The sequence below is a fragment of the Dufourea novaeangliae genome, unplaced genomic scaffold (assembly GCF_001272555.1).
Source record: "Dufourea novaeangliae isolate 0120121106 unplaced genomic scaffold, ASM127255v1 scaffold355, whole genome shotgun sequence".
Lineage (NCBI taxonomy): Eukaryota > Metazoa > Arthropoda > Insecta > Hymenoptera > Halictidae > Dufourea > Dufourea novaeangliae.
This window is the reverse complement of record NW_015374251.1, coordinates 668,840-682,361: the sequence shown is the minus strand read 5'-3', so window position 1 is coordinate 682,361 and position 13,522 is coordinate 668,840. Positions and strand designations below refer to the sequence as shown.

The 13,522-nt window shown below is 44.7% G+C and overlaps 2 protein-coding genes across 3 annotated transcripts in view; one reads left to right on the top strand and one right to left on the bottom strand.

The window, feature by feature from the left end:
• Positions 1-613: 613 nt before the first annotated feature.
• The window catches only part of LOC107192615 (potassium voltage-gated channel protein eag), a 53,898-nt gene continuing 40,989 nt past the window's right edge, over positions 614-13,522 (bottom strand). The window contains exons 7-13 of one of the 2 annotated variants that reach the window (XM_015581916.1): positions 12,331-12,596; positions 11,826-12,111; positions 11,303-11,666; positions 6,910-7,025; positions 5,890-6,006; positions 2,239-2,396; positions 614-2,107 (exon numbers count right to left, since the gene is read on the bottom strand). In XM_015581916.1, the coding sequence (XP_015437402.1) occupies positions 1,104-2,107; positions 2,239-2,396; positions 5,890-6,006; positions 6,910-7,025; positions 11,303-11,666; positions 11,826-12,111; positions 12,331-12,596 (2,311 nt within the window). In that variant the 3' untranslated portion in view covers positions 614-1,103. The remainder of the gene's footprint in view (positions 2,108-2,238; positions 2,397-5,889; positions 6,007-6,909; positions 7,026-11,302; positions 11,667-11,825; positions 12,112-12,330; positions 12,597-13,522) is intronic. The other variant, XM_015581917.1, reaches the window with a different exon arrangement.
• Positions 8,430-10,888, top strand: LOC107192616 (TLD domain-containing protein 1). The gene is made up of 2 exons (XM_015581918.1): positions 8,430-8,612; positions 8,911-10,888. The coding sequence occupies exon 2, from the start codon at positions 8,911-8,913 to the stop codon at positions 10,240-10,242; it is 1,332 nt and encodes a 443-aa protein (XP_015437404.1). The 5' UTR covers positions 8,430-8,612; the 3' UTR covers positions 10,243-10,888.

Here is a 13,522-nt window from a genome sequence, read left to right as displayed (position 1 = left end):
CGACGCCGACTACCTGGAACAATTAGGGGATGCGTGTAGTTTCTCGAATATTTGAACGTAACAAAGCCGAATGTCTACTAAACTGCATCCAAGGTCGCTCCCTTTCCCAATTATCACGTTGCCCCTCGATTGTTCCGAGTACATTTCGATACTTAGACGAAAAAAAAAATCCGTATAAAATCGTTTCCACCCTTCGGTTAGACGTTTTTTCTTCTCATCTCTCTCAACCACGTGGTTCCTATTCGCGTTTCTTTTCTTGCTTCGTGTTGCTTCGTTTAATTTCTTACTTAAAATCTATTCGCGCGCATCCACGAGTCTAGCTCTGAGATCCCCTAAGATGCGTGTAAATCTACGATTACAGTGTGTCCATATGTGTGTGTGTCTGTATGTATGTATGTGTATTTGGCGTAGAACGTGAGTATTTCGGAATAGTTTCCCAGTTCTTTTTCCCCCTCTCGCTATCCGTCGACTTTTCTTTGTTGTTCTGTTTTTATGTTCGATGTCTCGAAGAAGCCGTCGCAAGCAATTGAACTCGACAATAATTTCTGTTCGATTTATCGCGATTCATTATTATATATATATTTTTAATTATATTATTAATCAATTACGGTAGTACTTTTCTTTATTTCTTTTTTTTTTGTTCGTCTTAGGTTTCGTTCTTCGCGCGTGTACCGACGACCATTCGGGGTCGAAGCTCGCTGAAGATCATTCGCGAAGCGTTTGTAGCGGAAATTTTGCACAGCGTCCTTAAAACGTACGGCGTTGAAGAATTACAGACATTTACGGTTTAATCGTACATCTTCGGTTGTGTTGCACACGCAGTCGGTTTCGTTGAACGGAATGAAAGTGTTCGGCGCCAAGATGGAGGCTGGCGGCCCGAGAACCACCAATCGAGAGATCCCCCTCCTGGTGCAATTTTCATAGGGAGATCCCAGTCGTACCTGAACCCTGTTCAAGGGGTTCCGTCGGGACTACTCCCCGTTACTACGAAGACACTTCGTCGTCCACAGAGTTCGTTTCTTAGCTCCGTGATGAGCACCCCCGTTCGTTGTTCCGCCTCAGAGCAGGAGCCTCGAGACAACCGTCCGGAGCCGCAAGAACTTTCACAAGTACTCTCTGGGCCTGGGCGGAGGCCTCTTTCGGTCGGTGCTCCTCTCCGTGGTGCCGGAGCATTGCTCCCTGTCGTCGGTGCACTCGAGCATCTGTGTGGTCTCGGTCGCCTCGGACGGGCTGATTGGCTGGCTGGCGAGCGGCGCCAGCGGGGCTGCCCCCTTGTTCCGTGATTTGCTCCTACGTTTACGCAGTATCAACGGGCCCAACGGGGTGGAATCGTCGCCCCTGGACGTGGACGCCTGGGCGAGCCTTTCCAACAGCTCCTTGCTGACCTCTCGGGACGTGGTCTTGTAGTCCGTCTCGCGTAGTCGATCCGACGGCTGCTGATGGTGATGATGGTGATGATGATGATGTTGATCCTGGGACTTTGAGCTACGCTCGGTGGTCGTGCCCTGCTCCCTGTAACCCTCCCCAGCCATCGTCGCGGTGGACGTGGTCGCTATCGACACCTTTTGCTCGCCGATCACGCTACCGCCTGGCGTCTGAGTAGCCTGCTGGCAGCCAGACGAGCTCTGTACCGGTACACAGGATAGCTGAGTCTGACCGTTGCTAGACGAAAAGACACCGCCACCCTTTTGTTGTTGCGGGCTCATCGTCGGCAATCGGGTCATCAGCATCTGCAGCATATCTTCGATCTTTGCCAGCCTCTGATTCACCCGTTGCACCTCCAGCTTCAGGTCGACCTTCACCTCGAGCACTGCTGCCAGAATCTCCCGATCGTGACTCGGCTGCGTGGTGATCAGCCCGTCGTCGTAGCTCTCCAATCGACGAAGCTGCAGCTGTTTCGAGTCAGCTGCGTTTTGCTGTTGCTGGCTGTCCTTCGCTGCGTCCGTGTCGCCGGATTCCTCGATGGTGCCGGTCAGCTTGCCAAATTTCGGGAACACTTTGTTACTGCCGCCACTCGAGCTGGGTCTCGCGTCCCTTGCGCTTAGAGATCGCTTGAAGGTGTCCGTTCCTGTTCCACCCTCGCTACCGGAATCTAGGCTTGCGCTTCCTGCGTTTGAAAAACGAACGGTGTTACTCGTATATTTGGATAATTCTGGAATACTTTGCGATTGAACGGGAATTTACGGAAGTGACGTTTTTTAATAATCGATGTTAGTCGATCCACTCCGATTATTTTACCTAACAACCGTCCCCATTTCCCGGTTCGCCCTTTGGTGGCGGTGTTCTCGTCCGTGGTGGACAGTTTCCTGGAGTGCGAGGACTCACCCTCCTTGCCGTCCTTGCCGTCCTTTCCGTCACCTTTCTCCACATCTGCGCTGTGCCTCTCGCGGCGGAACCTGAATCGAAAAACGTAGAGAGCGAGAACGCTCGTCTTTAATGTCCGACCGAGATATACATCCACGTGAAGAGAGGGGGGGGGGGTGGTAGGGGGGCTATATACAAATACAGGGGTGGTCAAAAGGCCAGTTTCACTAGGCAATTAATTAAATAAAGGGGAATAATAAAATACATGGTGTACAAGTCGTGGAATGGGGGAAGATTTACGTATTATTTTTCTTTTTTTTTCTTTTTTACTTTTTGTTCGAAAATTTCACCTCATTCGGCTGCGTGAAACTTTTTCCTTTTTCTTTCGGTGTTCAGCGGCCGCGCGAGATCATTCGTTCCCCCCGTGACATGAATGCTTCTCGTCACTTTTTTTTCTTTTGGTTCTTATCGTTCTTTTTGGTTTTTTTTCTGGGTGGGTGGGGGGTTCTTTATGGACGGGGTGAACAGACGGTGATTGTTTTCGTTCGATTCTTGTGACAAAGATGAGAGAGTCAAGTTCGTTCTACTGACAAGGCTAGAAAAAAAGGGAGACAGCTCCAGCGGTGTGTTCACGAGCAACCTACTTTGGTGTGCCTACGGGATTCGAAAGACAAGTAAGTTCTCAGTGGTGATAAAATGCCGATATAAAAACATACGGGAGAAACGGGACGGCGTCGATCAACCCCGTTTAGATCGTGATCCAGAACACGTATCTCGATAGTTTGGAGGATCGCGATTCTCGTTGCTATTTCGCAAATTATTCATCCGATCGAGCGATATTTCTCGAATAGAAATCCCTCGTATTCGCGTTCAACTTAATTTACCCGCCAGCCGTCGCCACCGCCGCCATTTTGGTCCCACGATCACAACCGGAATTCGAAGAAGGTAAAAAAGTAATTTTGTAGACGATACAACGCTGAATAGCTTCTTAAAAGGAGTATTTAAATTGCTACCACGGTATTCAAAATACTAAAATACTTGGGATCCCGAAATTATACTGTAATACCAATTTGAAGAAAGTTGTTCCGTTTTAAAGGGTGTACCAATACTTTTGTCCCTCACTTAGTTTACTTTTTTAAATGCATAGTTCACTTTTGGCTCAGCGGCGCCGGCCGACGTGTTCACGTGGACCATCAGCAAAGAAAATCTTCCTGTTCAGAAGTCGGTTAACGCGCTCGACGTTCACCAGTGTGACCGACGCACGAGTTTACCGGGCTAGGAGCCACGATCTTCTAGGTTCATCGACGTAAACGTTCGGATGATTACGGTTGTAACGGTAACCGCGAGCTGCCTGATCAACTTTTTGGAATGCCGGTGAACGATCGACTTCGATCGATCCAACCGTTCGATGATCACCTCGCTCGATAAAATTGTCTACGTAGTATTCTAAAGAAAAAAAGACAAATCTATCATGCATATATAGAACATGCCACGATCGAGGTTCTAACAATCTTGGAAAGAAAAAGAAAAAACGTTCCCGATGAATGTACCTAGTAGATACTATCTACGGACCGTTCGTCGGCAGTCTGGCAGTTTTTCAAGCAGCTACTTGGCACCGGTATAAATATATAGATATATATATATTTGTATGTATGCATAATGTATGTGTATATCTGTGTGTGTATGTATAGAAATATATATATATAAGTACAGGTGACAGAGAGAAACTTGAATCCTAGAGTGTGTGTACGTCACATGCATTCGGCGTTGCATAAAATCGTAAAAGGATCGGATGCTCGAGGCTCGGTGAGGACTTCGATACTTTTTTTGCCTCCCCCATTTTGAATTTCGTCTGTAGTATCGTCTCGAACGATTATTCAACCCGACTACGTTTGTCGTATCTGTCAAGTGGGCGACGAGCAACGAGGACCGAGCGTTTAAGGGTTTGCAATGTGACCCAGTTGACAGATTAAACGGAAGAAAACAGTCCAACAATAATAATGCAAATTAATGAAATTAATCTATTAAATGTTATTACGAGCTCGTGTCAAGATCGGCGAAAGAGTCACGAAGCCCTCGGAGTTCGCTCTATACAATCCTGATTCCGCTAAAAGATATAGTATATATGTATATTATATATATGGTGGGAGAAAGATGCGCATAACCCTCTAAAGCCGTATATCTTACAGCACTCTAGCATTCGTCAGAACTGCAGTGATCGCCAAAAAAATGGCAAAGATTGTATATTATAATGACACCGGGTGGTGATATGTGTACACGCATCTTGGAGGATGCAGTTCCTGGCCGAATCGAGCTCCGGTCGTAGAGTCACGAGATACGTGAAACGGGGATCGAGTACCTTTGGGGTGTATGTTCTGCCTATGACCATCTATGATCTACAAACAAAAGAAACAAAGAAAGATAGAGTAGAAACCATAAACCACGCGGACACTACAATCGTTGTCTTTCTTTATTCTCTTTTTTTTTTAAGAAAAACAGACGAAAGAAAGCATCCATGTACTTGAATAAGAGAAAGTTTCATTCGAGATATCGGTAGTTCGACAACGCCTCCATTTATGGGTAGCCTCGAGCGGTTTATCGATTTCGTTCCAACTAACTTATACGAGCGGATATCAATTAGAGATTTTCTCGCAGAGGCTTTTAGCGAGATCAATAGAGAATTTCTACGGATTAATCGGCGTCTACGGCTCTACTGTTGCCCACGGTGAGTCGAGTCTCGATTCGGCCAGGGGTGTTTTTCGTAGACGTGCTGTGAAAATAGAATTAATAGATCAGTTTCTCTTTCAAGCGTGTGTACAGCGATTGCACATCCGTGATACCCTTTCGGAAACGTCTGCCAAACCATTGTATAGAAGAATATCGTGGCCTTTTATTATTTTTTTTTTTTTTGTTTTTTTTAATGCGCGCGTAACGAGATCGGCAACAAGATCGTCGAAAAAGCATGGTTCTCGCGCGTGAGTGTATCGAATTCCAAAAAAAATTTCCGACATCCGTCGTGATCGGTTGGATCCCGAGCGCCGTTAGTCCCGGTGATCGACGGCAAAAATTCTCACGGAGTCTATTGTATTCTATGTATTATAGATAGTCTCTGTTGAGCGACGGACAACAAAAATGGCGGATTCACGGGTTTGACCCCGTGAACCCGCAAACTTACACGTGTACGAAATAATCGACGCGACACAAGGTATACATGTACAACAATATCCGTGTGTATTACTTTTAAATATATATATAATATATATATATATAGTTCTATATATATATATATGCAGAGAAAAACCACAGTTGAGAGTATAATAATAATAATAATAATAATAATAATATATAACGATATACAATAATAATAACGATGGTGAATATAATCATAATGAGAAGAAGAATAATAAATCGAATCAATCAAATAGTAATAATTAATCGATCATAATCAAGAGTGTTCTCCCTTTCATTTTTGTTTTCGTTTTTTTTATTCTATTTCTTTTTCATTTTTTTTTTACGTAAGAAGTAGCAAAGATGGCAATAAAAAAGAATGAAGAAGATAAATAAATACGTAAGAAATGAAATTGCCTAAAACTGGGCCAGGGCGGCAGGACGTTCACGGTGAGCTCCTCGTCGGAATCCTGCTGGGACCGTCCGTTTGCGGCCCTGGTCACGCCAATCTGGGCTTCCCCGTCGGTCTTGAACCTTTTTGGACAACAGGCCAGCCAAGCAACGATCAACAATCAACAACAATTTACCACAGAGATACGATAGGAAAAGTAATGAGACGTGGATCGCCCGGTGACGACACACTTTATGTGCTTTCTCATCCTTTTTTTTCCCTCTCTCTTTCTTCTCTCTCACTCTCTCTCTCTCTCTCTCTCTCTCTCTCTCTCTCTCTCTCTCTCTCTCTCTCTTTCACACACTCTCTACCATTCTTTCTTCCGCTCTCTCTTCTTCTCTCACGCTCCTCCTTCCGTTAATTCATTAATCTCCTTATCATTAATAAAACTGTTAACGTTTCGTTCGATTTGGTAAGCTCGACAACCGTCCCGGACAATGCCTGCGCGCGCGCGCGTTCTCTGATGCGATCGCTGTAACCAAATATCTCATCACTCTTGCCGAGGATTCCTTGTCCTGGAACTTTCAAACGTGATAACTAAAGAATTTTTACTATCAATCGCCGTGGACCAATCGTGTGTGTGCAACCGTTTCATTCCGATTACAAAAATTTTTCACGGGAACACGCGCGCTAAAAAAAAAACAGAATTTAGTCCAATACACGTGGATAGACGCTTCCGTTCAAGATCCTCCATCTTTCTTTCGTCTTCGAGAAGTTAGTGGAGACGATATGTAGAGGTCGGACAACAATGTATCCTCCGCCAGAACAATATATACTCAGTAGCGGTTTTATGGACATTCGAAATTGGATAAAATAAATTGGATGAATAAATTGGATAAATCTTGTGGCCGATGGAAACGGTCCACAAGCAACGTGCAATCGCGTGAAAGATGAAGGACCATTGAGGGAAGCACCGACACACTCCGCATCGAAATGGATTCGCGTTGGTATCCATTCGAGCTCAATGGCAACAAATCTGTCCCTACCTCGAGAAAATTTTTCGCACCAGGTGATCCTGCGCTTGATCCAGCTGGGGCTCGTTCTTCCTCCTCTCGGCGAGCTCCTTTTCCCGTCGTACGTCTGCCACCTTCCGGAATATCAGCTGCGCACACAAAGCACAGAGGAAGGACCCTGATTTATTCATACACGAGAATCGATCCCTTTTTCGGTCATTCGTTCGTTTAAATATATTTCAATGTACGGACTTTTTCCTCGTGTCCCGTGGATGCATAAAATTTACAGTACACAGAACGGAATGGATAAGATCATGGGCGTTGGAAAAAAATGGCTTTTACCCCAACCTACAAGAAAAAAATTTAATTTTGCCAACAGACCATACATTTGCAACGATTTATTACTTTAAAAACAAAATAAAGCGTGTCTGGTTACGTACAGCCTTTTTCACTGTGGCAGTCGATGTGTTAATATTTTTAGCCCCCCTGATTGATAACCTGGCTACGCCCATGGATAAGATTAGGTGTGGATAAGCTGATTAAGAATTTAATAATTTTCTGCTATTTTATTCGTGCAGTTTGTACCTGCTTGTTTATAATCGTTCGTCTATGATTATTTATAATGCACGCCGCATACAGGCGGATCGACTTGTTTATTTCGGTAAACGAACAAATATTTAATTAGAACGTAATTATATTTGAAGCCACCGGGTATTATTTATGGGTCCCGGAATGATTATATATGCTCGCGGTCGTCTCCACTGCTATTATTAATGTTCCGCAACACGGCAGACCCTTTATCGGTTTTCCGCCCCTTACTATGTAGGTGACGATTATTCGGTTAATTATTCAGTATTAATAATTATCGCGAACCGTCCGCGTCACGGGTCACATTGTGCTGTTCAAAATTAGATTCACGGTAATACAGGGTGAATTACGTGCCGGGTCAATCCTTTCGGCTCGAATTACCGTTGCCTTTTGTCCGCCCGATATTGGTACACACATTTAAATAACGTGAAAGCTGCATGGACAAATATGTAGGTAGGTACGTATAATTCAGTAATTAGCGAGATGCAGCTTATGCGTATATTCTAACTATACAATTTTCCAGAAGATTATGAATAATTTTATTGCACGTGAATTAACGTGCTTTCAATTGGCACGTATAAAACAACATCTACGGAGTTCTGTTAACCTTGCTTCCTAAAAAATTCATAGCGTTCGTGTTTCCGTTAAAATGTACGCGAACGACAATAGATACGAAGAATTGTTTTTCGAACAACCAATCTCGTGTACGCTGTAATCGTGGCTGTATCGAAGATTCGATCGAATCGTTTCGATAGCCGAAGCTTTAATGCCAGAAAAACAACGGTTCCTCTATATTGTTTTACCGGATGAGAAATCTCGATAAGGGAGAAAAGTCCGCACGCCCACGCTCGCCTGTGACGCCTGCGCGGTGACGAGAGTCGATAGGCGCATAAGTAGCAGACTGCCCGTCCTCGGTTAACCTCAAAATATTTTATTTATCGCGTCGGAACGGGATAGGTCGGGGACCGTTCCGTCGACGAGTTCCGTTCAGGAACTTCGTCTCGGATGTGTCGTATTCGATTTTGAAAAAAAAGTGCGCGGCATTGCGCGTACTTTGAACCTTGTGATTCGTTCGGAACCTTAATTGTCCCGAGGAATCACGAAGACGTGTATGGATTGTTGTACAGAGTACTCCTCGTATTTCAAAGGTTTAGTATCTCATTCGTCCTTTCTTGTAAAGAAACTGTGATTTAATATAATCATGTGGTCTCACGAAACGATTTTCCTTCAAATATTGACAAGTCTGGATAACAAGCACGGGCAAACAAAAGCGTCACATTGGACAAGTAGAATAGGCGTTCACGGGTCAGACAGACAATATAAATTCGTGTCACTGTTTATTAAAGACAGTTTCTTCTGTTTTTCCACTATTGTTTTGTGTTATTTTTAATGTTTTACACGTAATAGATGGAATAAGTATAAATTGAGCTAAATAAATTGTTCCAGATGGGTCATGGTTCGAGTCGATCCGCTTCGTCCGCGAATTTATTATCCGCGGATGAGCTGACCTTAGTGGAAAATCTCTTTAAATCTATGTTCCGAAGCTCGGGCTCAATAAAACGGGAGGACATATTCAAGCACTGGTCCACCCACCTAGACGATACCTTATTGCAATTTGTGGTACGGTTCCTTTGCCATGAACCAGGAAAGAAAGTGTCAGCTATAAATGGAGAGAACTTTGGTCGTTTGTATGTGTTTGCTGTACGTGGCAGTCCAGAGGAGAGGACAAGTTTAATCTTCAGTGGTTACTCGGAAGAGGAACAGAAGCAGGAAATACCCACCGAACTGTTCCTACAGTATGTCCAAGCTACAATAAATTCTTATTTGAGGTTACAGAAAAACTCCAGCAATGCACATTACTTAACATGGAGCAGCATTGGTTGCACAGTAAATACAAGGCGGATAGGAATGCGTTCTAGAAGTTTGTGCGAAGATATTGTTAAACATGGGGATACATTGTCGGCTGATCAAATTGAAAGTTGGTTTGCTACAGCTGCCACGTTTAAAACAATCCAATCGCACGTCTTCCAGTGCCTTTTCCTGGTCTCTCAGAAGAAAGGAGACAAGACCACGAGCAGCCGACTAAACGATTTGAATCTTCTGCCTGTCTGCAAGGGTTTAGAGAACATTCCTCACTTTCCAAGTATCCTGGGATTGGGGGATGTTCTATTCTTGAATCTGAGCTTGCCTCACGAACTTCGCAACGAATGGAGATTCTTGTTTTCTAGTCAAGTGCACGGAGAGTCATTCTCCACCATGCTAGGAAGAATTACCATGCAAGGATCCACAATTATAATTCTCCAAGATACGGACGACCATGTGTTTGGTGGTTATGCCTCGGACAGTTGGGCTATTGGTCCCAATTTCATCGGGAACCAGAGCTCGTTCTTATTTAAACTTGAACCAGATATATTAACATTCTCATCTACGGGTTACAATAATCATTATCAGTATCTGAATCTTCATCAACAGACTATGCCTAACGGTTTACTTATGGGAGGACAATTGAACTACCCTGGGATGTGGCTGGATTGTGAATATGGTACTGGTAAATCCAGCGCGTCTTGTACAACCTTCCAGAACTATGTTCAACTTAGCGGCAAGGAGACTTTTAAGATTAAACATTGCGAAGTTTGGGGTGTAGGTCCGTTACCAGAGGCGGAAGGAGATTCACGAGAGTCCAGGTCGATCTTGGATCAGGATTCTACCTCTAAAGTAATATTGGAAATGTCTGGGCGTAAAATGCACAGCGACGGGTTGAGGGAGAAGAAAGAGTGATGCATGAGATTCACTGGTATTATGGGTGTATACGAATCTATATCAGGCTACTGAAAATGTAACAGCTTTTTAGACAAAAAAAAAAAACATAATTATTACAACAGTATCTATAAGGTGACGAGCAAGGAAGTAACGGATACCGCGGTCATATCAATAATTTCGTAGGTCAAGATGTTCTCAAACGGGTCAATAAACATTGAAACGAAATCTATTAACGTTCAACAAGTTTCTAAGCGTTCGTTTCCATTCACTGTTCGTTCAACGTTCAAGAAGAAATTGTATCCCCGCAACGGCCTGATCTCTCGAGCTAAAATCATTTCCGATCTTCCAGTAAATTCGTACGGCTTTCTTATGCTAATTAACGAACACCATGCCCGTTGATACTGAAAAGAGCAAACACGCGAGTTGCTGTGTCGTTTGAATGCCTATTATCTAGTGCCTGGTGAGTGGTAAGTCATTTTTAATCGGAGCATCACGATGCGCACCGATAAAACTCTGTATCAGTAAATATTGTGCGCCACGGGGTTACCATTGTAATATAAGACTGTGTGTTATTCCTATTACCAATCAACAGCAAAACCAAAGAGAGAACACTGCACTGTTGATCGAGAAACGTTGGGAGTTCAATAAAGGAACTGAAACCTCAGCGAGTTTTCATTATTTCTCCCAACTCTATCCAATTCCGAATGTACACAATGTCTGTCCACACTTTGCGAATATAACCTCTGCACATACAACACAACAGAAAGAATGCACAAACACACATGGAATGTTCCATTCGTACTGTACGTATATATGAAGGTATACGAAACCGAGAAAAAAAAGACATTGTCTTCAAGGTCATTTCAAGATCACACGTGTTTAACGTTCGAACAAATGAACGAGGGCAAAGTAGAGAACCCAAACGATGATAGTTTCGAGGGGGGTGATTCCGTAAGCTCGCGGAGTCTGCGTTGAACAGCGCATAGATCGATAGTACCGAAAGACCTCGAAATGTCCTTGGAAACACGACGAAGACATGGGTGGTGTAACGGTTGTACGAACACCATCGACAACTTACCCGATGACTTAGGTTGTACGTTAGGACGAGGTTCCTGGCGAACGAATTGGCGAACGCCTGATAAAAGTCTAGCACCTCCAGCAGTCGATCCCGTTTGATGGTGTGAAGGTCGCAGTAGGTGAGAGCACGAACGTTCGCCGCGCTCTGTCCCACGGACGGGTTCGTCCAGAAACTGTCCCCGAACACGTCTCCCTTGCCGAGAATCGCGACCACCTCGTCGTCCTGGATCACTTCGAGGCTACCGGTGACGATGAAGCAGAGCGAGTCGATCGACTCGCCCGTGTGATAAAGTAAATCGCCGGGGGCGCTGTGCGACATTGTAAAGTGCATCGCCAGCGCGCGCAAGCAACCGTCGGAGGCCAACCTGAAGGTCAATATGGAATTATTTAGCGGGCACGGTGTAGAAATTCGCTGGTAAAGACATTCGACAGGTAAGGGATGATCCTTGAGCATTCGAATACCAAGGAGGGGGGATGGGGGGCAGGCACCGTGTTTTTTTTTCCGAGGATAGAGGACGGCTCACCTAAACGCTGGGTGTTCGTTGAAAACTTTTCTATTCAAGTGAACACAGATGTCCGCTTTCATGTCCTTGGGGCAGTAGTTGAGCACTTTGTCGGTGTCTAGGCCCTTGGTCATCGCCCAGGTACTCACAACGTAGTCCATCACCCGTTCACTGAGAGCCTTCGGCACCTCGTGCAGCTTCATGAATTCCCTGACGTTGTTCAGCATGTCGTGGTACTTGGCGGTGGCGGAGGTCATTTGTTGGATTATCGTGGTCACGTGACCGAAGATCGTTGCGTAGAGCAGGGCTGCGGGTGTCAACAGAATTACAAACACACGTGTGTATCCGTTCCGCGAGAGAAAGGTAAAGTTGTTTTCTGTTATAAAATCTGTAAAGTTGTTGTTAACTGTAATTACAGTTATGTTACTTGGACCACCCTGTACGTTGGACCTACAAGGTTCCCGCGCTGTTAATCGATATTTCCAATAATATGCCTAGTTACGATATCACTGATAGACGATCGTACCCGCGATAATCATCATGCAAATGGTGAAGATCTTCTCGTTGTCGGTCTCCGCGGCTACGTTCCCGAAGCCCACCGATGTCATGCAGGTCATCGTGAAGTACAACGCGGTGACGTACATGGTCCTCCTGGACGGTCCAGCGACGAGTTCCGGGGCGGTGCTCGTATTGGTCCATAGATAGCTGTACGGTGACTGGGTGACGTTCGCCAATTTCCACAGCCAGGAATATTGTACACCGTTGTCGGCGTCCGATCGTCCTATCGAGTACCTTCAACGCAACCAGACATCTTACCTGGATGACAGACAGGAGGGCAGGCACAGCCACGAGATCGGCGAATGAAAGGCGATCATCGAAAAGCACGCGGGGGGCATGCTTTCTCTGCTAGAGATCGTGTATAATAATCGCTGACAGTGATTTGTCACAGTGATCGTGGAATCATGATCACGATCATGACCCAGATAGCACATGACGCCTTAAAGACGCCTATTTTACGGCCATTTTCGGTCTAAGGCGCCTTTAAGCCGTCTTCAAGGCGTCGTATGCTATCTGGGGCACGTTCCGGCTCGCGTTTATTACATTCTATCCAAGGTAAAAAGGAAAAGGGCTCTTTGTCGATGGTCCAACGAGCTAACGATTCGGCAAGCATTGCCCGTGATTTCCTTTCTCCTCGCCTACACACGTTTCTAAGACGTTTCGTTCGCGTCTACCTCGATGCGTTCATTTCCAAGCGCTAGATCGCTGGCGTGGAACAAGCGAAAATTAATTAAGAAGCGTCGATGGAAAGAAACTAGTAACATTCGGGGATGCAACGTTTCTTCTTTTTTTTTTTCTTTTAATAAAGGCGTGACAAGTCGTTTATTCTTTTCGTTCTCGCCGGGCAGAGCTGTTCCACTAGGTAACCGAGACCAGACCATCGTTACCGTTTCTAGAAGCTGTAGGCAACCTCGTTCGTATCGGGGGACAGAGAGCACCTTGGTATCCCTCTATCAAGAACCGCAAACTTCACGCAAAGTGAATTTAAAAATGACAATTAACCCTTCAAGTATTTTATTCATTATTGTATTCATTGTTATATTAATTATTTTTATGCTGTGACGAGTATACTCAACAAAAGCACAGTAAATGCATTCGCTGTAAAACTGAAATAAATTCTAATTAAATGACACAAAATTACTCTGGCGATGTTTTTTGTT